The sequence below is a fragment of the Halichoerus grypus genome, unplaced genomic scaffold (genome assembly GCF_964656455.1).
Source record: "Halichoerus grypus unplaced genomic scaffold, mHalGry1.hap1.1 HAP1_SCAFFOLD_138, whole genome shotgun sequence".
NCBI lineage: Eukaryota > Metazoa > Chordata > Mammalia > Carnivora > Phocidae > Halichoerus > Halichoerus grypus.
Window position 1 is genome coordinate 17,527 of NW_027555065.1, and position 21,242 is coordinate 38,768.

The 21,242-nt window shown below is 38.0% G+C and overlaps 1 protein-coding gene across 1 annotated transcript in view; it reads right to left on the reverse strand.

The window, feature by feature from the left end:
• Positions 1-4,846: 4,846 nt before the first annotated feature.
• LOC144380738 (vacuolar protein sorting-associated protein 41 homolog) overlaps positions 4,847-21,242 on the reverse strand; it is a 43,554-nt gene continuing 27,158 nt past the window's right edge. Inside the window, exons 3-4 of the mRNA XM_078065558.1 lie at positions 11,227-11,334; positions 4,847-4,993 (exon numbers count right to left, since the gene is read on the reverse strand). Coding sequence (XP_077921684.1) covers positions 4,847-4,993; positions 11,227-11,334 — 255 coding nt within the window. The remainder of the gene's footprint in view (positions 4,994-11,226; positions 11,335-21,242) is intronic.

Genomic DNA, 21,242 nt, shown 5'->3' on the forward strand with positions numbered 1-21,242 from the left:
CCAAAAGTTGGCATTAAGGCTCAAATCTCAAAAGAAAGAATGGAGGGCGCCTGGGTAGCTCAGTCGCTAAGCATCTGCCTTCGGCTCAAATCATGATCCCAGGGTCCTGGGATTGAGCCCCGCATAGGGCTCCCTGCTCTGCAGGAAGCCTGCTTCTTCCTCTCCCACTTCTCCTGCTTGTGTTCCCTCTCTTGCTGTGTCTCTCTCTGTCAAATAAATAAATAAAATCTTAAAAAAAAAAAAGAAAGGAACTAAGGGAAGAAGGGCATTCCAGAAGGATGTGATGAAAAGCTTGGATGCAAGCATGCACATCCAAGGCAATCCTCAGGAAATGGTGAGTGGAACAGATGACTGGAGGAGAAAGAAAGGAAAATGAAGACGAAGGACAAAGAAAGGAAAACCTACCACAAAGGTAGGTTTGGCCACATGACCGACCAGGATCTTGAGTGCTGATCCACCTGGGAAGTCCTAAGGAGCCATCCAGTGTTCTCAGAGACAGTGATTAGACTGATGGTGGGAGATAAACAGAAACTAAACCCCCCCCAGTAGAGGGATGTTAAGATACTGTCCTGTGACGCTACTTAAGTTCTGATAGAGATCAGGGATTTTATTAGCATATGAACATGAGGAAGTACAAAAGATTAGCACTAAGAAATACAGTGTGTTAGTTTAATCCCAAACAAAAAAACAGGAATAGAAACATCAATAGACTGCTATCTGGAGTTCAAGAAGAATCCTGAACCTACCTCTTAAAAGATTTAGTTGAAAAAATTGGTATTTCTCTTAATACAAAATGCCCAATAAGCCCCTGTTCTGTTTTATTTTGTTTTCTTATCCCCTTCCTTTTGTAACCATCCATTTTGTAGGTATTTATCTGATGTCTCCTGCCACGGCACCATGACAGCAAAGCCGTATCATTTTCTATTTCAAGCAAAGGAAGAAAAACACATGAAGGTAAACAGCAGAAATTGTTTGACCAAATTGTTCTGTGCTCTCCCTCTAGCCCACTTAAAAGAACAAAGATTTAAAACATACAGAATAATGCTCCAAAATAATTTGCTCATTGCTTCCAAGTGACACTCCTAATTAGTAAGCCTTAAATTAATAGCCTTAAGGAAAGTGGATGCTATTAAAGAAAAAGTAACTACAATGATTTAATGGCATTATATGGGCATAAATACCACGTGGAAATTTAGAAGGTATTTGAGATCCCCTAAGAATTGTGAAGTCCCATGTTATATACCATGCAAGTATTAAGACAGCCATTTTTCAGGGGAAGGGCCTGATCTATATTAAAGGCAATTTTCTTAGCAACCTGAGCACTTTAGATGAGAAGCTAGGCCTACTTACATTTTACTCTGTGAGTTAAAGAGAAGTGAACTTTATCAATTAAATCTGAATTAACATAAAGTCATATCTAGAAATAACCTCTAAAAAACACATACATGGTTAGGACATTAGCATATCTGAATATTCTTTTAAGTATTCTGAAATATGAATATCAACATGCAAAAGAAAGCATCATTTCAGTAGTTTTCACTCTCAGGCAACAAAAGAACAGTCACAGATGACTGGGTAACACAGAATCCTCTCTATCTACATTTTTATGTAATTGTAGAAGCATATACAGGTGTAGGAATAATCTCAGCGGCGTGATCCATTCATATAAAGATCCCTGAACAGGAAACCAACTTAACAAATTTGCTCGTATTCAGGAGAAGAAAGGGTTGCTTCAACAGACAAAGGATAATTTGAATTTTGAATTTTGCTCAAGGGCAAAGATACATACAAGTGTGCAGGTACTTCTGCGTGTGTGTGTGTGTGTGTGTGTGTGTGTGTGTGTGTTACTGAGGTATAATACAGACTAAAGACCACAAGTCTCAAATTTATAGTTCAGTGATTTTTAACGTGTGTGTGTGTGTGTGTATATATATGAAGCCATCATGATAGAGAATATTATCAGCACTCTAGAAGATTCTCCTGTGCTCTCTCCCAGGTCAAATAATATCTGACTTCTATCACCGTAGTTTCACCTTTTCTTGACCATCATATAAAAAGGAATCATACAACATGTACACATTTGTGCCTGGCTTCTTTGGCTGAACGTTAAATCTGTGAAATTCACCTATGTTACTACGTGGATAGACAGTCTGTTCTTAATTGCTCAGAATATACCACAATTTACTTATCCATTCTACGAATGATAATATTTGGGTTGTTTCTAGTTTGGAGCTATTATGAATTAAGCTACTATAACACTCTTCTATGTATGTTTTGTGTGTGTGTGTGTGTGTGTGTGTACATAAGCACTGCACTCACTTGTCTTGAATATATACCTACAAGTGGAACTGCAGGCCACACAGTATTTCTCCTGAAATATTAATGGGAAAACGAGTATCTTTCTTCAACATGCAGAATGATTTGTTTGGTTATTTCTTTTACCTCATATGTATTTAAAGTAAAGTCAGACAGCCTCTAGTGCAATGATTCCAACCCAGCTCAAATAGCAGAATCCCTTGGGAAACTTTGTTAGAAATTCCTCCATGCCCCCACCCCCTGCCAAACAAAACTACCGCAATCAAAACTATAAATGCAGTGAATGGGGTGAAGAGATACTGCTTGAGGAAATAAACACTGTGCAAACGTAAGATATTATTATCTTATCTAATTTTAATTTGTTTAAATTATTCCCACTCAGAAGTGAAAACTAAAGTCAGGAGTATTTATTCATTATTTTTTAAAAATATTTGTTCACTCTCGCTGCATTTCTAATGAAGAATAAAGTTTTGGAATAAAATGGCAACCATTCCATTCAAAGAAAAGCAGCAAATTCAAGTCATAATAGTATTTTTAGAATTGAAAGAATCCTTTTTAAAATGGAGTGATACAGAGCCCCACAAAGCAATCACATCATCAGAAACAGGAAAATAAAATAATAGAGGAAAAAACTCAGAGATGAGAAGCTGCAGACTAAGGCTCCTTTCAAAAGAGGACAGTATGAAACTTGTCACCTGAAAGTCATATGCCTAATATGGAAATGTTCATGAAGAAGCCAGGGTCTCCTGAAAAACTTTTTCCATAGAAGACTATCAAATTCTTTGAGAAAGTAAACAAAATACCATCAAATCATCTTCCTCTCCTGCCAGAAAAAAAAGAAAAAAGGTAATGGGGAAGGCAAGGCTCTAGAGAACTTCATTTTCGAAGATGTCACATGGGCAGACTGGGGAAAAAAAAAAAAAAAGTGTGGGCAAATTTAGGGGGGATGATACCATAAATTACCTGAAAGATGATATGGGATATACTTGACATAAAATTGACATCAGAAAGGATATAAGTGAAGTCTTATACTGTGCAGACACAAAGACTGAATGAATGAATGAGTGAATAAACCCCTACAGCATTTTTCTTGGTTTCTCTTTTGGCAATGGACCCAGCAGGTAGGCCCATGAACCTCAGCAATGAAGCACTGCAATTTCTATACAATATTTAAAAGACTTCTTTAGAAAGCAGAGTGTCACATAATCCTCTACCTAGAGCAGGAAGTTCAAGAGACCAGACAGGTGAGATTTTATTGGGTTGTTTCTTGTTTTGTTTGTTTTTGTTTTAATGGTGAGGAGCTACGGGTAACACCACGAAAAAGAGCTCTTCCCAGCATCAGCTACACATTTGAATGGATGGCAACTGAAAGAACAAACGTTTAAGTCACCAAGATGGGTGTCCAGGATGTAGATGGAGGGTCCAACTTATATTCCTCTTGTCTGAAAGATGCTGAAGCAAAACAAGAACCCACAATTTGGGTATTAGTATAATTCGTGTGCGTATGTCCCTTCCTGGACTGTTCCCAAGATTCTGTCAAGACTGAGTGGTTCAGTTTCTTTCAAGTAAAATGAAGCAACCTATTCCTTTCATACACAATGTGCCAACTTCAGGAACTGTGGTCTCCTTTATAAACTAACAAACTATAGAAATGATCCCTGAAAGTATAGTCTTTCCTTTATAAACTACACCAATGCCTTCTAACAGCTCTTTCAACAAGTGCTGATGCTGTCTTTGAAAAAGTAATGCCTGCCCCCTAAAATGAGCACCCTGTTCACTCCGAATGTTCACATGCATGCAACCATGGATGCTCTTGAAACCGCCAACATCTTAAACACCAAAACCAAGCTTCAAATTCCACATTTCTTTCATCCTCAATGATTCCAAATCACAATTAAAAAATTAAAAAGCCTAGCTCTTTACTTTCAATCAATATAATCCCCCAAGAATCCAAGCATCAAAACAGTCACATAAAATAACAGCTTTCTATATTTAAAAGAGATAAACTGAACCAGCAAGGTGATCAATTAATCTTCAGTTACATTTGGGATCTAGAAAAGATGGTGGGGCACGTACTTACAATTGACCAAATGAGGGGGCTTCATACTTTAAGGATTTCACAACTTCCCCTGTATGTAAATTAGGACCAGTATTCACTAATAAAAGCAGTACTTTTTCTTTAATAACAATTCACCTAGATATTCCGCACTGTTCTAATTTAAAAAGAACACATACAGAAGTATTTTAAATACTCCATTTAAAGTCAAATGGATGACTATAATTAACTAAAGAATTACAATTCAACAGATTTATAAAAATAAATTTTTAAATGGTGTTTATATATAAAGATACAAAGTCAAAATATAAAATGTATATATATATGCCTATATATATATTTACAGACCTCGGCCGTTTTACGTTCACCTTTATAATTTTTAGCATATACTATAAAATTCAGAGTTACATCCTAAGCACTCTGATTGAATTGATAAAGGCTCTTTCTTTAGACTATTACAACAAACTGCTAAAGCTAATATTGTAAAGCATAAATTTTCAGCATGAAGTCTAGTTCATACATTATTTTATACTGTATACTTACTACATCAAACTTCTGAGTGATGTTCCCCTGGACATCAAGTAAATAAACCTTGCCATAATGGGTGCCCAGTGCCAAAAACTGCAAGAAGAACAGAGGGGTCAGTTTATTAATGTACCATTAATACACATTTAGTAATCAAACCATTTTCAAAGTCAAGAGTCTGAATGTGTAAGTGGTCCGCAATGCCTTGGAAGATACATACTCCTTGGAGAAGGCTTGTTTCCAGCTTCAGGGAAATAACAGAGCAGGGCCTACTTTATTGTGAGAGTGCGAGCTGGCTGTCAGAATGACTCATGAGGACCCTCATCTGCTGACAACTAATGGTGTGTATGCGGTCCGTACACAATGCCTGATGGACTAAGGCTGCAGATTCCAGTGTAGCTGGGAAAGCATGACCAACCTACAGTTGAGCTCGAAGTAAGAAGGGAATGATTAACCCCCCCATAATTTATGGCAAATGTGTAAATCTGTGCTATCATTTAAGTTTAACAATATACACATGCACAAACGACAAAGTATGATTTTTTTTTTTTTTAGAAAGGGAAATCTAAGTCATGCTGAGAGATGAAAAAGCTTGGAAGTATTTATACTATCAGTTAGCATTTAGATGCCTCTATAAAAGTTAATGTATAATACTGAGTGTAAATGTTTATATTCTAATGCAAAAAAAATCCTCTTCTGTCACAAAATAACTGCTAAGCTACATATTCATTTTATGGTATGAAATAGTTCGTATCTCCCACTGTTCCTTTAATTCTTTGAACTAACCCTAAACAAACATGAAGAAACTTTAGGACTACCTGAAATATGACATGAGATTTTTCTTCCTTTTTACTTCTTTCAGCATAACTCAAATAGTTCCAAATTCTATGTATTTCATTGCATGTGAGCATGCTTCATTGCAACCTATAATGAAATGCTCAAATTTACAGGCACTACTAAGCGTTTCAGTCAAGCAGCACAATCTTTATAAAAATAACCTTACAGAAAGTCAAGATTTGAAAGGATTTTATCGAAATGGAATTGCTTAAAATGAAATTTCAGTTCAGGCACTTAAAATATGAAGCTACATTAAAGAGAAGTCACAAAAAGGGAAAGAAGGGGTTCATTAGAAATTCATCCCCTGCAATGCCTTTCACTCCTGCAAGGTTGCCTTTTTTCAGGAAGAAAAAAGTCCCCCGGGTAAAAAAATCAATACTGGTTAATAAAACATCAGGTGTGCAGACATAACTAGGTATGACGATTCCAGCACACAGGCCTGCCTGAATGCACCGGGTGCCATGCCGATTACTCATCCAGGGAAGACAGCAAGCCTGCTGGAAACGGGATGCCTGGGCCCCGCAAAGGAAGGGGCAAGAGGTAATTCTAGGGGGAAATTAGTCTGAATATTTAAACCAAACTGGGATGTTGTATCCAAAGCAAAAGAACATTCTAATCAGAAACAGAGGACTCAGATGGCTCAGATGGTTGTAATTTTTTTTTCCCACAGTGACTCTGACAGTACTTGAATTAAAAAAAAAAAAAAAAAACCTGCATAATACTAACTAAAAACAAATACTCTGCCTCTTTCTGAGGCTATGATAAAACAATGAGTCTTAAAAGCTCACTGCACCCCAAGTATTCGACGGTATTGATTCTCCTCATAAATACCGTGTTTAGCTTGTTAGAAAAGTAAAGGGGCTTGGATCCTAAAGGTGCTTCAGTACTGGGTGATTCTCCAAAGCCTCTGTGAAGGCCATTCTTGAACTTCCAATGATACTTTGTTTTATCAAAAGTTTTAAAGCTTCTATGCAGAGTACCCAAATATTAATTCCTTCCCTTTTTCCTTTTTCAAAATTACTAGTTTGACTCATTTAATATTTAAGATGGAAAGAAAACACAAAATAATTATTTTGATTTTATAGTTTCAACCTGAAACTGTAATTACTTTATGAACCAAAAATCCAGTGGTTTCAGGGTGCCCAGGTGGCTCAGTCGGTTAAGTGTCCAACTCTTGATTTCAGCTCAGGTCATGATCTCAGGGTCATGAGATCCATACACTGGGCGTGGAGACCGCTTAAGTTTCTCTTTCCCTCGCCCTGCACCCTCCCACCTCTGTCTCTCTAAAAAGAAAAAAAAAAAATACAGTGGTTTCTATGACAAGTTACCTTTTGTTTACTAAAACATTTCATCATTTGGATTAAATTGTTGCTGAGGCCTTTTAGAAATTAATAACTTCACTGCTCTTAAAAAAACAAGTTTGATAAGACAACTATATAGGTCTTAGAAAATTTAACTACTGAAATTATTGATGAGTCATACTTTCACTTGCTAATAGTTTTGATTATTCAAAAATTCAACAAAAACGGGCGAAATTGGCCACAAATCACAAAAGTAAATTCAAATCCTTTCAGTGCGACTCTTTCTGGCCTTTAAAAGCCTTGAGCTTTTGTAACTATTAAATTTTTTTTTAACCTGAGAACACTTAAAATCCAGGATGGGCACAGAACAAGCATAATTTAATTACCCCCCTTCATGTTTAATTACAGAAACTTGACTCCCTTTACAAAAGTACCAGATGGACGTCCAATCCTTCTGACCCATCCCATCCCCTGGCATAACTACTCTGAACGAGTGGACTTTGTGTAAGTAAAGAAGAAGAAGTGACAAGCTTTGGACACTATGAAGGAAGCAAGTAAGAGCACATTTCCTATGTGACCAGCTGTATACTATCACCTATGTTCCTCATAGCGTTTTGTAGTATTCAAAACATCAGAGCAGGGAGTGCCTTTAACTACACATGAGAAACTAAGTCCCAGGAGTTGATGTGACTTCCCTGGAAACAGTCCATCAGTGGCAGAGCAAGGGCCTAAATTAAGAGCCAAAATACTCTCAACTGGATCAGAAGCCTCATAAATAGAAACATGGGCATCAGATTAAGAGTGTGTGTTCCAAAAGTCAGCACTGATGACAATTTCCACTGTCAATTTCCTTGACTGAGTTGGTTTAATTATGGTGTTAATCAAGTTTGATCCCTGGGCAGGCAAACTGTGTTCTCCCTTTCATCTGTTCAGAGGTTCAACCGTATATGCTTAGACAATAAGCAGGTATTACTTAAAAGGGTGATGGTATAATAAAGGAGATAGATTAAAAAGACTGATTAATTAAATTTAAATTAAAGAGTATGCTTAAAATGGCAGCATCTCTAAGACCCTATGGAACATGGCCGATGTCAGCTACGCTTAACTCTCAAGGAGGAATTAGACAGTAGACCCTGAGGCAGATAGGACAGGCTTGTAGTAGAGACCATTTTAGGCAGAATGGATACAACTTGCTCAAAGGCATGGAGTCACATAAAAGGCAGAACAAAGTTAAGAAACAACAAGTGGTTATATATGGCAGGAGCATCCAGTTTGTGCCCAGGGGAAGAGACAAGTGATGAGTCTGGAAGTTCGGTTAATAGGAAACATCTGAATATTTATGGAGATGAAAGGTAGGAGAGGAAAAGGGTGTAGGAGAGGGTGTCCAAATCACGAAACATCAGGAAACCCAAGAATTCTGGGGAGGATTACATGATCAGATTTGAATTTCTGGAAGATGACTTTAATAGAAAGGAGTGTTGTGGCTGGACCAGAGTGAAAGCAAATCTGCAGAAAAGTAGATTGCCTGGCAAGGTGTGTGTTAGTTCCAGGAGAAATGACAAGTGTCTGAACTGAAAGATGAGGGCTCAGGATGGGAGTGGGCTCAAGCAGCTGAGATGGGGTAGAATCGGGCAGAAGGGACACTGTGAGTAAAAACAGCCAAGAGTTGCTACCAGAACACCACCCGTGCAGCAAAAAGCGGGAAGACATAAAGCCAACTGCAGGAGAGGGCAAGATCTTAGGGGGGTTTACACACCACAGTAAGGAGCTTAGACTTTATGTAGCAGATGGTGAAAATCACACAAGGGTTTTAAACCTGTACTTTCAACAGATCATCCTGGCAACCAGGTGGCAGAAGGCTTTAAAGTAGAAAAATGAGAGGCCTGTGAGTGCAGGCAGGGGAAGTGCGAAAATCATCAGGACTTAGGAATGACTGGCTGGAAGCAAAGGAAGAGTCAGCTTTGGTTTAGGTGACAAAAGAGACTGTGATGCCGCCAAATGGGAGAGATCAAAAACCGATGAGAGATTAGAGATGGAAAAGAAGATGCATTCGTTATGGGTGTGCTGAGTTTCAGGCACAAACAGAACAAAAGGAAGAACTGTTTAAGAGGCACGGGGATAAAGAAGCACACTACTCTGGGGAGGTGTCAGTGTGTAGGTGGTCGTAGGAATTATGACATTTAAAATGAAGAAAAGTACAAACTAAACAGAAATGTGGACAATGGACCAAATCCTGGGAAAACCAACACGTGAGAGAAAGGTGGAGGTAAGGAGAAAGTGAAAGAACCAGAAAGGGACCACAGAAATGATCAAGAGAATAATAAAAGAATGGTGCCGTGATAAAAAGGCTTTAAGAAAGCTTCTCTCAAAGCTTTTGTGTAGAAGGAAAGGTGAGATCCACACTTTTGAAAGCAGCAAAATGTCAGATGGTGAATGGACAGACAAAATGTGGTATGTCCATACAATGGAATACTATTCACAAACAAAAAGGAGTAAAGTACTGATCCAGGCTACATCACAGGTGAACCTCAAAAACATTATGGTAAGTGAAAGAAGCCAGACACAAGAAACCAAAAATGTATGATTCCATGTTTATTCAATATCCAAGATGGGCAAATCTACAGACACAGAAAGAGATTTGTGGTGACATGGGGCTAGGATTAGCATCACTAGGAGAGGAGGGGGGAAATCAACAGCGGTGCAGATCAACAGCGGACAGAAAGACCTCTGAACAGGAGGAAGAAAGCCTCCCGTGGGGAAGGATGGGCATGGATCCAGATGAGTTGGGAAAGGGGTCAGGAGCCGAGGCTCATCATACCTGAGAGATTCGATTTTCTTAATTATATAGAAATGGCATCCTCAGAGTGAAGGGATAGCGGCTGAGAAGACAGACTGAGAACTAAAGGAGCTGATGATGAACAAATCATCAACAGTGTTTGGCTTGAGGGGCACGACAAAGGACAGGGACGTAAGGGAACTGAAGACACAGGTAGAAAATGAGGCTAGTTAACCATCTGACAGACACAAGAAATTAAATAAAGAACAGATTCAAGATCAGAGCTCCCTAAAGTCACAAAACAGGGTTAGTAGGAAAATTAACACAAAGGCTTGAAGGATAAAAGGGGTCACCAGAGAGCAGACTGAAAGATCCTCAAGTTCCAGGTACAGATGCCATCTAGATGTGGCCTTACCGGTGGAGAGATGAGACAAGGCAGAGGGAAAGGTCTGCAAGAAGGACGGCAAGGCCAGTCTTCAGTGAGTGAAGCAAAACGAAGAGGAATTTGGGACATGACAGCAATGGGAGCAGGAAGATGGCAACAATGGGAAGGGGTAGATTGTGGTACATCCTAACAAGAGGTGTCCCAAAGGAGGGGGGTGTCTGGTGAAGCAAGAGAGAACAAACGAACGTTCTATTAACATGGTGAATGAATACAGGAATCTGTTTACAGCGGAATGAGACCTGAAGGAAAAAGGAAGGGTAGGGACAAGGAGGAGGACGAGGCAACACTGCTGGTAACACAGGATAAAGCCAGGAGATGGATCAGACTTGGGAGGTTTGCCTCACACAAGGGGCCCATCGGGAAGAAGAGGGCAATGATTCAAACGGCCCGGTCTCCAGTACTCTGCTTGCAACACATTTTGTTTTGGTCCAAGAATAGGCTAAAGGTGCTGTATAGCACTTAGGCTGGACTCAAACTTGGTGGGGGTTTTGTTACGGCAAAGATTAAAATGTGGAATATATTAATTCATTCATAGGTCATACAAGTAATCATTTGGGGCCTTTCTACTGATTCCTAACACTTCCAGTGTAATCTCTTCTGCTCTTACGAAAGCACGGAGGACTAAACCATTTCCAATCTTAACACTTCCCAACTCTACTACTTATGGTTTGAGGAATTTAAAGTGATAGAGTTGCCAAGAACTACTTGCTATAAATCTTTCACATCTATCTAAATTCTACATGATACACCCTTGCAGTGTGTGTGGGGGGGCATGTGTGCGCAAATACATACATATAATACTTTTGGTTGTTGTTTTCATTCTTTTGTTGGAGATGAAGAAGAAAGGAAGAGTGGGAGGGAGACACAATTACTGGAAAAAGCCAGCACCAAGAGCATCAGGACTCTAAAGTATAAACAAACTTACAAGAGAAACAACTTACAGAAGAATCCTCTAGAAGGGCTATCTTACCTTGTCGTGGACTGTCATGCAGCTAGCTGCATCCTTCTGAAGGATTTCAGTTACCCCATTGGAAAGCCTTTCATACTTCAGTTTGGGCTCCTCTTCACTTTCTTCTTCCTGCACAAAGAGCAGAGAAAATGACAGCCATCACGGATTCATTTGAAATAGTAAGACTCAAAACACATTTCTTAAGGGGAACCCAGAGATGGCTTCCTCAATGATTGTCAATAACTACAACTACAGCTCAAGGTTAAGATCTTCAGGTTTCATTTTTCCAACTGGGTGTATCAGCTGCTACAACTTCACCAGCAGAATACATTCAAAAGTTGAAAACAGGAGTATATGTTCTTACTGCCGATAGTATTCAACTCTGGCATATTAGAGTAAATACAAAACTATCTGGCCACGTATGCCAATAAAAGATGTGTGGGCAAAATACTTGTCAGTTTGACCTCACGGACATAAAACACTCACAGCAGGGAGATAGGAATACAATAAACCTCCAAAGACATGGATTTTGTATCTCAAGACTATAAATATTTTTGTCAGATTTGAGAATATCTCATTTTAGTTAGAAAAATATAATTACAAAAAATCAAAGAAAGAAAATTGTAAATTTTATATACAACAAAATGTATTTATACCTTCAGATAAAATATAATATTTATTTTTCAAAACTTATAATCCATGATCATTTGTTAGAAAATGTATTGTTTACTTTCATCTGAATAAACCTAATGTGTTAAAAATTTCTTTTTCTTAAATGTATTAAAATTTCTTAATCATTTTGTACACATTATTACTAACTTTGTATGTTCAACCTCACTGTTGATACACCTTATCCTATCCTTAATCCTCACAGTTATGGAGTTAAGTTAGGAACCTATATTGACTGTGAAGGCTCTGAATTAAATCAAGGATAATTATAAAGATTATTACAATGATTCAGATAAAGATGTTATTTTACTGTATCAATATGTGATGAGAAACGATAAAATGTGCATGTAGCAACAACTGTGGCAGGATAAAGCTGGCCAAAATAGAAGTTCATAAACATAATCTACCCACTGACATTCCCTTCAAAAATAATTGTAGAGTCTTCACTTCCAGGCTAACATTCGAGTAGCGTGAGGCACGCCAATGCACCCACCCAGAAAAACTAGAAAGCCTTAATGAAATACACAGCAACAGTCGAAGGCGTCAGTGAAAGGGCTGCTGAAGCCACCACCTGAGTTAGAAGGACCAAGGTTCCAAGGTGGTGGAGAAACCGGAGAAAGCGTGGGGAGGTGAGCTGCCCATGCACCAGCCATTCTTCCTGGAGGTATTTACCAATTCGGGGTGTAGGACAAGAGGCTGAAAACCCAAGCTCTGCCTTGGAAGATGGCCACTGCTGAGGGTAGGAAAAGCAGCAAACCTTCTGGTACTCGTAGGGCTCGAGTAACAAAACCGGCAGCTTGAAGGGCTAAGATCCCAGTGGAGAAGAGAGGCAGACAAGTGGGCTTGTTACACAGCCACTTTTCCCCATAAGACAACTGCTAATTTCCAAAGTAATATGGGGCAAGAGGCTAAAAAGCTAAACAGAAAGCCTCAAAAATGCAAACCAGCTGCCTCGATGTGCTGAGAAGATAAGAAATAGAGTTCAGGAATTACCAACAAATGAAATCCTGATGAATACCACAGGCTAACTGGAACTCCTGGTCCCCAAGGGACACACAAAAAAAGTGCTTACCAAAACTTCAATCTGTCTCAGACTCAGTAACGCCTGACTGGATTAAGGTACGTATGTAACCCCCAACCTACCTGTCCAGTAAAGGACAGGGTGACTCCTGAGAGAAAGAAAACTTTTTAGAGTACAAAAACTACTCGGGACTCTACCATTTTCACTTACAATACTAAGAATAAAAAATAATAAAATCAGTTTAAAAAATCACCAGGTATGCCACAGGACAGGACCAAGTAACTAAAAGTCAAGGGGAAAAAAAGACCATAAAAACAGACCCATGGGTGACCTGGAGTTAGCAAAAAGGGCTTTAATAAGACTATGATTCATATGTTCAATAAGAGAGGAGAAGACAGATGAAAAGACAGAAATTTTCAACAGGGAATTGTATTCCATAAAAAAGAATCAAGTGGAAATTTTAAAAGTGAGAAATGTCACTGAAACTAAGAACGCAACAGATGGCTTAGCAGAAGACAGGATTAGTGAAGTGTAAAACAGGTCAAAAAATATCCAAAGGGAAGGCACAGTAGAAAAACGGATGAAAAATACAGAATAGGAGATATGTGGAACACAAGGAAAAGGGCTAATGCTTTTAATTACAGTCCTAGAAAAATAAAAATGGGGGGGCAGGAACAATATTTAAAGAGGTTAACAACGGAGAATTTCCTGTAACTGACAGACATCATCCCAGGAATTCAAGAAGCTTTGTAATCCCAAGCAAGATAAATATGAAGAAAATCATACCTGGGTACATCATCGTCAAAGAAAAATTACTCGTAGAGTATTAAGTGCTGGGCCTGGTGAAGATTATGACTGACAGGACACACCAGGCAGAGATGCAAACTCAAATGCCAAGAGAAGTCTTTACCTCTGGGGCACAGAACTGCATTATCGCATGGAAAGGATGATACTCATCAAACACCATGAAGCAGACTTAACATCAGATCCCTCCATTCTCTTGACTTTAAAAAAAACAAACACTGGAGAGTTAAATATAATTATTCCATTTTATAGATTTTTAGTACAAAATGATGATCAGAAATTTTAATTTCATCAAGACACATATACGAAGCCAAAATTCAAGTTGTTATGAATGCCCTAAAGTTAATGATTGTATAACACACTACCCTATTGCCTATGAAAATGATGCTACAAATCACAACAGAAAATAAAGCTACAAAGCCTCCACAATTTCTATGCCTACAAATAACTATGAACTGTGTGATCAATAGGAAATGTTTAAAAATGTATTTAGCAGGTGCATTAGTTATCTACTGCTGCATACATATTATGCCAAAGTTTACTGATTTAAAACAATAAATATGTATTATTAATTTTAACTATTAAAATATGAATTTAACAGTTCTATGGGTAAGCAATACAGGAGGCTTAGCTGGGTGGTTCAGACTTAAGGTCTCTCACGGGGTTTCAGGCAAGATGTCCACTGAGGCTGCAACCATCTGAACGCTTGACTGGGGTTAGGGTATCTGCTTCCACAATGGCTCACTCAAATGGTAGGTAAGTTGGTGCTGGATGTGGATAGGAGGCTTCAGTTCCTCACTTCATGGACCTCCGTCTGGGTTGCCAGAGTGTCCTCAGAACATGGAAAGGGACTTCCCCCACAGTGAGTGATCCAAGAAAAAGCAAAGTTGAATATGACCTAGCCTACACACTTCTGTAGTATTCTATTGATCATACAGGTCAGCCACAATTCAGTGTGGGAGGGGAGGTCACAACAGCAGGAATAATATGTGAGGATCATTGGGGGCCATTGTGCAGGCTAGCTACAAAAGTCTGCTTCTCCCTCTCTACCCCACCCCCTGCTCGTGCTTTCTCACTTCCTCACTCTCTCTCATAAATAAAATCTTTAAAAAAAAAATCAATATTCCATGTCTCTGATGAGCTATCAAATTTTCTTACCCCAGTATATAAAGCTATTAGTTGTTTATTTAGCAAGAGCATTAAAAATCAAAAATGATGGGGGCGCCTGGGTGGCTCGGTCGTTAAGCGTCTGCCTTCGGCTCAGGTCATGATCCCAGGGTCCTGGGATCGAGTCCCACATCAGGCTCCCTCCTCAAGGGGAAGCCTGCTTCTCCCTCTCCCACTCCTGCTGCTTGTGTTCCTGCTCTCGCTATCTCTGTCTCTGTCAAAAATCAAAAATGATGTATTCACTGCTAACCTTCTAAGAATAACTTTAAGAACAAATAGTGACAAAAGGAAGTTTAACAAGCATGGTTATCTAAAAGACCTATACTTCTTGGGGCACCTGGATGGCTCAGGTGGTTAAGCATCTGACTCTTGATCTCAGCCCAGGTCTCGATCTCAGGGTCGTGAGTTCGAGCCCCACATTGGACTCCACATAAAAAATAAAATAAAATAAAATAAAATAAAACAAAACAAAATACCTATACTTCTTTAAAAAGATAATTGATGATAATCAACCCAAGGAGCCGTCATATGTCAAAAGTGACCTGTTGTTAAAAATAGTGAATTAACCACGTCTAAAAAAACCTACAAAAAGGAAAATTACAAAAAGCAACAAATAAACACTTCTACTTATGGACCTACAAGCAAGAAATGGAAATCCTTACAAAGTTAACATTAAATGTGGCAAAGATGACATGTGCCTTCTGAAGTAAATGTATTAAACACAAATTGAATCCTGAATGCTAGTCTTTATAATAAGATACCACATGTTGCTCAAGTCTGGACATCAAATGTGCATCCAATGTGAAAAGTTAATTCTAGCCTCTTGACTGTTTTGCATAAAAGCACTCATCCACGGACCATTAGATAAAGTTACTGTAAATAAGGTTTGCCTGTCTTATTTATAAGTGAAAACTAAATAATTTCTCTCACATAAATATACAAAAATAAATACTTTCACAACACAGCTCACTGAAGCATTCGTGCTAGGCTTCAAACCATAAATAAAATGAAAACTCTGATATTAGGCACTTGATGTAGCATTTCATGCTTTTCTGACAGGTATCTTTTATGTTAAGTTAAAAAGCAGGCTAAAGGTGAATTTTTAAGGCTTTTTTTTCTGCTTGCTGTAAACAAAGAAAATGGAAAATGATTCAAAAATACAATTCATGGAGGTTATTCTACTGCTGCAGAATATATATCACATTTTAAATACAATTTAAGAAAAAAATCAAGCAGATTTAATATAGTTTCACCTTTAAAAAAATTTAAGCAGAAAGGTTTTGTGCAGTTTTAATTTCCATGGAAAACAACCTAGTGTTAATAAAAGGCAAATCAATAATTTTTGTTAAATTTTAATAATCTTGCAAACCTACAAATAAAACCATCAACAGTCTGAGTTGACATGACAGTTAACTGCGTTTCTATGACAACCTAGTGGAATAGTACAAGTCTTGACTTGCAGCTAAGCGAAGATATGAACAGAGTGACATTTACACATACAAGAAAAATTTGCAGCTTTCCTTTAAAAAGAATCAATTCTTCAACTAACATGGATTTTCACTAAGTGTAGAGCACTTTTAATTAAAGACAAGTCCTTTAAACCATCCTATGTAGGATTCTAAAACACTATCTAAAAATAAATTTCATATCACAGTCATTCCTATGGAGTTTTGAACTTAAAAGCAAAAAAATTACTTTTGTGGATAACAGATTAAGGCAATTAATTTCTGCCTGAAAAACTATTTAGTAATTTGTTACTAACACTGTAGGGTAAATTTTCATGGCAGAAGTCCTATCACCTAACTTAGATGTGTACACCCACAAGAATATTGCACTTTTCACCTGATAATTTAAAATTCATGTACAAGAAAAAACTTTTTTGGTGTTTATAACCAATTCTTCATCCTCTTTTAACTTTCTCCATATCTTTCACACATTAGTACATTTTATATACCACTGTTACAGTCCAAAGGAAGACCTGAATTTTACTTTTAAAAAATGTGTGTCACATGAATTCAGGGAGTTAACAAGAGATCGTTACATTTTTTACTGTTACTCTTAATACAGAACTTAAAATTTCTGGATACTACTTCTTTATTAAATGCACTGTTTTTTTATGTTGTTTCTTTTTTTCCCCAAAAATAAAATACGAGAAATACTGAAAGGGAGAGGTGAGCTATCTTATAAGACATGAGTTAAGCTAGTGGAAAATACCAGCAGGTGAGCACTCCCTAACGAATCACAACCTCACTCTACCAGAGATGGCCTTTATCCCATCCAGGTTCACCTATGAGAAAGACCTCAGCTGAACATTCAGGAATTGTGATAAGATGAATGGTTTACTTGGCCTCATGTCACCACTGCATCTGACAAGGGTCAAATCTTTTTAATATCCAATTCTTTAAAGCCAGATACAATAGGAACACTACCAACATCAAAAAAAAAAAGTCGTTTAAAAAAAAAATGCAGTCTGAACTTCCAGGGTAAAAAACCAAGTGTTAATAAAAAGCAAAAGAATCATCAACCATGGGTATGAAGGTATAAAAGAAAAGCCAGAACATTCTCTACAGAATTCTAATTAGCTTAAGGGGAACTGAAATATTCAAAACTGGTAGGCACCTTTGTAAGTTTGATACTTAAAAAGCTACTCAAATCTAGTATCGAAACATTTGAATTATAGAAAATCTGTATTTAAAAAAATTTTTTCTTTACAAAGTGAATTATTTGGGTTTTTTTTGTTATTATTTGTTGTTTGGTTGGGCAGGGGGGAGAGGGAGAGAGGGAGAAAGGGAGAGAGAGAATCCCAAGCAGACTCCAGACCCAGCACAGAACCTGACATGGAACTTGATCTCACTACCCTGAGATCATGACCTGAGCCAGAATCAAGAGTTGAACACTCGACCAACTGAGCCACCAGGCGCCCCAAATAATTCACTTTGAAAGAAGTCCCATGACATACTGAAATCTTTATGATCACTATTTAATAGAGAAGACAGAGGGAGAACAGAAAAATAAAACAGTTGAGCCAAATACAAATAATTTTTTTTTAAAAAAGTGTAATTCAAACTATACTGTAAGTCATTCAAAACACATAATTTGAGTCTCAAAAACATAACTAACAAATTTTTAAGAAACAGACTTATTCTATTCACTACAACAGGGTATTATCAACAAAGTCAAGAACTATATATTTTATTGTGTAAATACGCCTATTTGAAACTATAATGTTATCAGTAAACATACATACATATACATGCACATTACAGGACATCCCCAAATACATCATGTCAATCTTGAACTTCACACGAAAGAATAAAAGAGATCTATGATGAGAAAAAACTGCATAAAGACCCTGAACATAAGATTCATAATTAATCATGGACTAATGATTCCAATGAGCCCTGTTCTGCCTACCACCCCCTCCCCACAAATGAATGCTACCTCCTTAAAAGGGCAAGTGCAACCATTAATTATTGTAGGCTAGAGTTCTATTACAGAAAATAATTTTCTTTACACAAAAAGATGGCTGGGTAGGAAAGATGGCTTTATATATCCTTCCAAATGTCAAAACATATCAAGAAAACTACATAAACAAGCTGAAAGAGTAACTTCTGGTTTCCATTAATAACACAAGGTATTATAGCTGCCTCAATGACCAAACTTTTTAAGAAAGTGACATGGAGATAATGGAATTCATCCACAATAAAACAACTGTGGTCAAAGCTCCCAGGATGCCTTTCCATCAGACTCGTGACAGAGAAGCAATTACATTCTTATATGAATGCAAATAATGTTGTTAAATTTTGACTTTCAAGTAATACTGCTATTACGGAAAACATATTAACCAAAGAAAAGTAGCTGAAATTAGAGCTGATAAATATAACCTAGATGACATGGGTCTACTTTTTCGTCTAGATAATTCACAATGAGTCTATTCATATCCATATATATTTATTTTATTTATTTACTTTTTCGGAGAGGGAGAGAGGAAGAGAGAGAGTGGTGGGGAGAGGGAGAGGGAGAATCGTTAAGCAGGCTCCCACACCCAGAGTGGAGCCTGACACAGGACTCGATCTCACAACCCTGAGATCATGACCTGAGCCAAAACCAAGAGTCGGACACTTAAATGACTGAGCCACCCAGGCACCACCATATCCATATATTTCTAAAAGCATAAAATATATATGGTTACATAAGGGGTTCTCAAACCAAGGGTAATTTTATCCCCCCAAGACATTTATTTGGCAATGTCTGGAGCCATTTTTGTTACCACACCTGAGTGGGAGGAGAAAGTGCTGCTGGCATCTGGTAGGTGGAGGCCAGAGATGATGCTAAACATCCTACAATGTACAGGACAATCTCCCAGAACAAAAATTATCCTGCCAAAAATGCCAACAGTCCCAAGGTTAAGAAATCCTGGGTTAAATAAATTTCATAAGATTAAATGTTATACAGACATTAAAATCTATTTTCAAAGACTTTTAATAACAAAGGGAAGTATTCTTAAAATGTCTTATTAGTTGAAAAAGTAGGTCATAAAACCTGTTTTGCATGATCCAAATTTTATCGAACAAGTTTATGCGGGGGGGAAAAAATCAGAAGAATAAGCAGCAAAATAGTGACCTTCCTAAGCTTCAGGTTTCTTCATCTGTAGACTGGGGGAATGACAGCATGACCTACAACACAGGGTTGCCGCAACCATTACAGAAAATAACAAATAATCACTACTGTGAGCTATTGCCAATATTTTCTATCTTTCTAAGATAAACATGTATTACATTTATTATAGAAATAAATGCTGTTTTTGAAGCCATTGTTCAACATCCTCTTCAAAACTCTATCTACTGAACTAAGATTCTTATCTCTTAAAGCTGCTTTCCTTACCGTAACACTCTGAGTGGAAAAGAGAAAAAGTTGAGCCTCTAATAATTGAAGAGCTCTACTTAAGATTCACAAGCTATGCAATCTTCATAAACCCTGGTCTCTCCTCTGCCCTGTAGCATCAGAATTTCATGTTCAATTCAGGAAGGAAAAAAATAAGGTGAAGGTTCCCATGCCCTGAGCCACATACCATAAACAGGATCAACTCCCATCATTTATTTTATATTGGGAAAGCGATAAGAATATATGGGGGGGGGGGAATGAAAAAAGCAAATAAGCTTTTCATTTCCTTCCAGCCATATGGAATAACCTCACCAATCTTCAAGGTATGCCATTCAGGTGGACAATTTCCGCCACTAAAGCCAACATAACCCTCTTTTCCTTTCTTCCCAATATCCCTTGGTGATCACAAGATCCTGAGAAGCAGAGTTTATGCCTTTTCATTGTTCTGAACTTCACCTAACAAAACTGTGGGTACCTAATAAAGACCAGTGAAAACAAAAGTACGTGAGATACCAGCAGACCGAGTTTAGTAAGAAGCTTTTCTAAGACATTCTCATTTAGATTTCCACTCAGGAAAATCCAAATCATAAGCTATCAGCAAAAGGAACTGCAGAGATCATCTAAACTATGTGTTATTTTATAGACAGGGGAAGGGGGGTGGGAGGGGGTGGAAGGAGCCTGGGAGGTAGAGGCACTAAACTGAGGGAAGGGAATAGCTATTCTGAAACAGCAGAAATTAGAATTATAATCGTACAGAAATGAAGCTCTACCACCTAATTACAATAGCAGATAGAGACCTTACAAACACAATTTTCATGAAAAACTTACATTTATAATTTATATACTTATTGTTATATGGACAAGGAAAATGCCCCAGTCCCTGAGATTATTTTATGCTTTAGAGGACATTAAATACTTCTCAAACATCTTTCAATTGTACACTCCATATTCCAGATGCAAAGAAGCACCCTGCTGGTCACCCCCAACCAAAGTCTCAGACAGCTTCTCAAAAATTTCCATGAAGAAACAGATAAAGATTAAAAACCTACAATAGTAATAACAATTAAGACAAAGTATTAACCAGAATCAAGGAGAAACTGATACATATGCTGAATATGAATGTGAGTTCATGACACGCCTTGATTTGCTTCAGGGAAATATAATCTGAACAAAAGTAAAAAGATGCTTTAGCTCACCCACCAACCCTCCACGCCCGTGACCCAGAACCTGTCCCATTCAACCAGATGCCCAACCCACCCTTCAGGGACTGTCTTCTCCAGGAGGTGACTGTCTGCAGCCTCTACCCACTATTTCTCCACGCCTGCACTTTCAGCCCTGGCCACCATCTGTCCACATCTTTCTCCTACTGGCAGAGACCAAAAGCTGCTAATGTGTGGCAGGGCATTATTGATGGTCCCAGAGTCCCAGCCGAAAGTACTGCAGGACCAAGAGAATGCTGGTAGCAGGAAGGGGGGGCACTGCAGGGAACCAG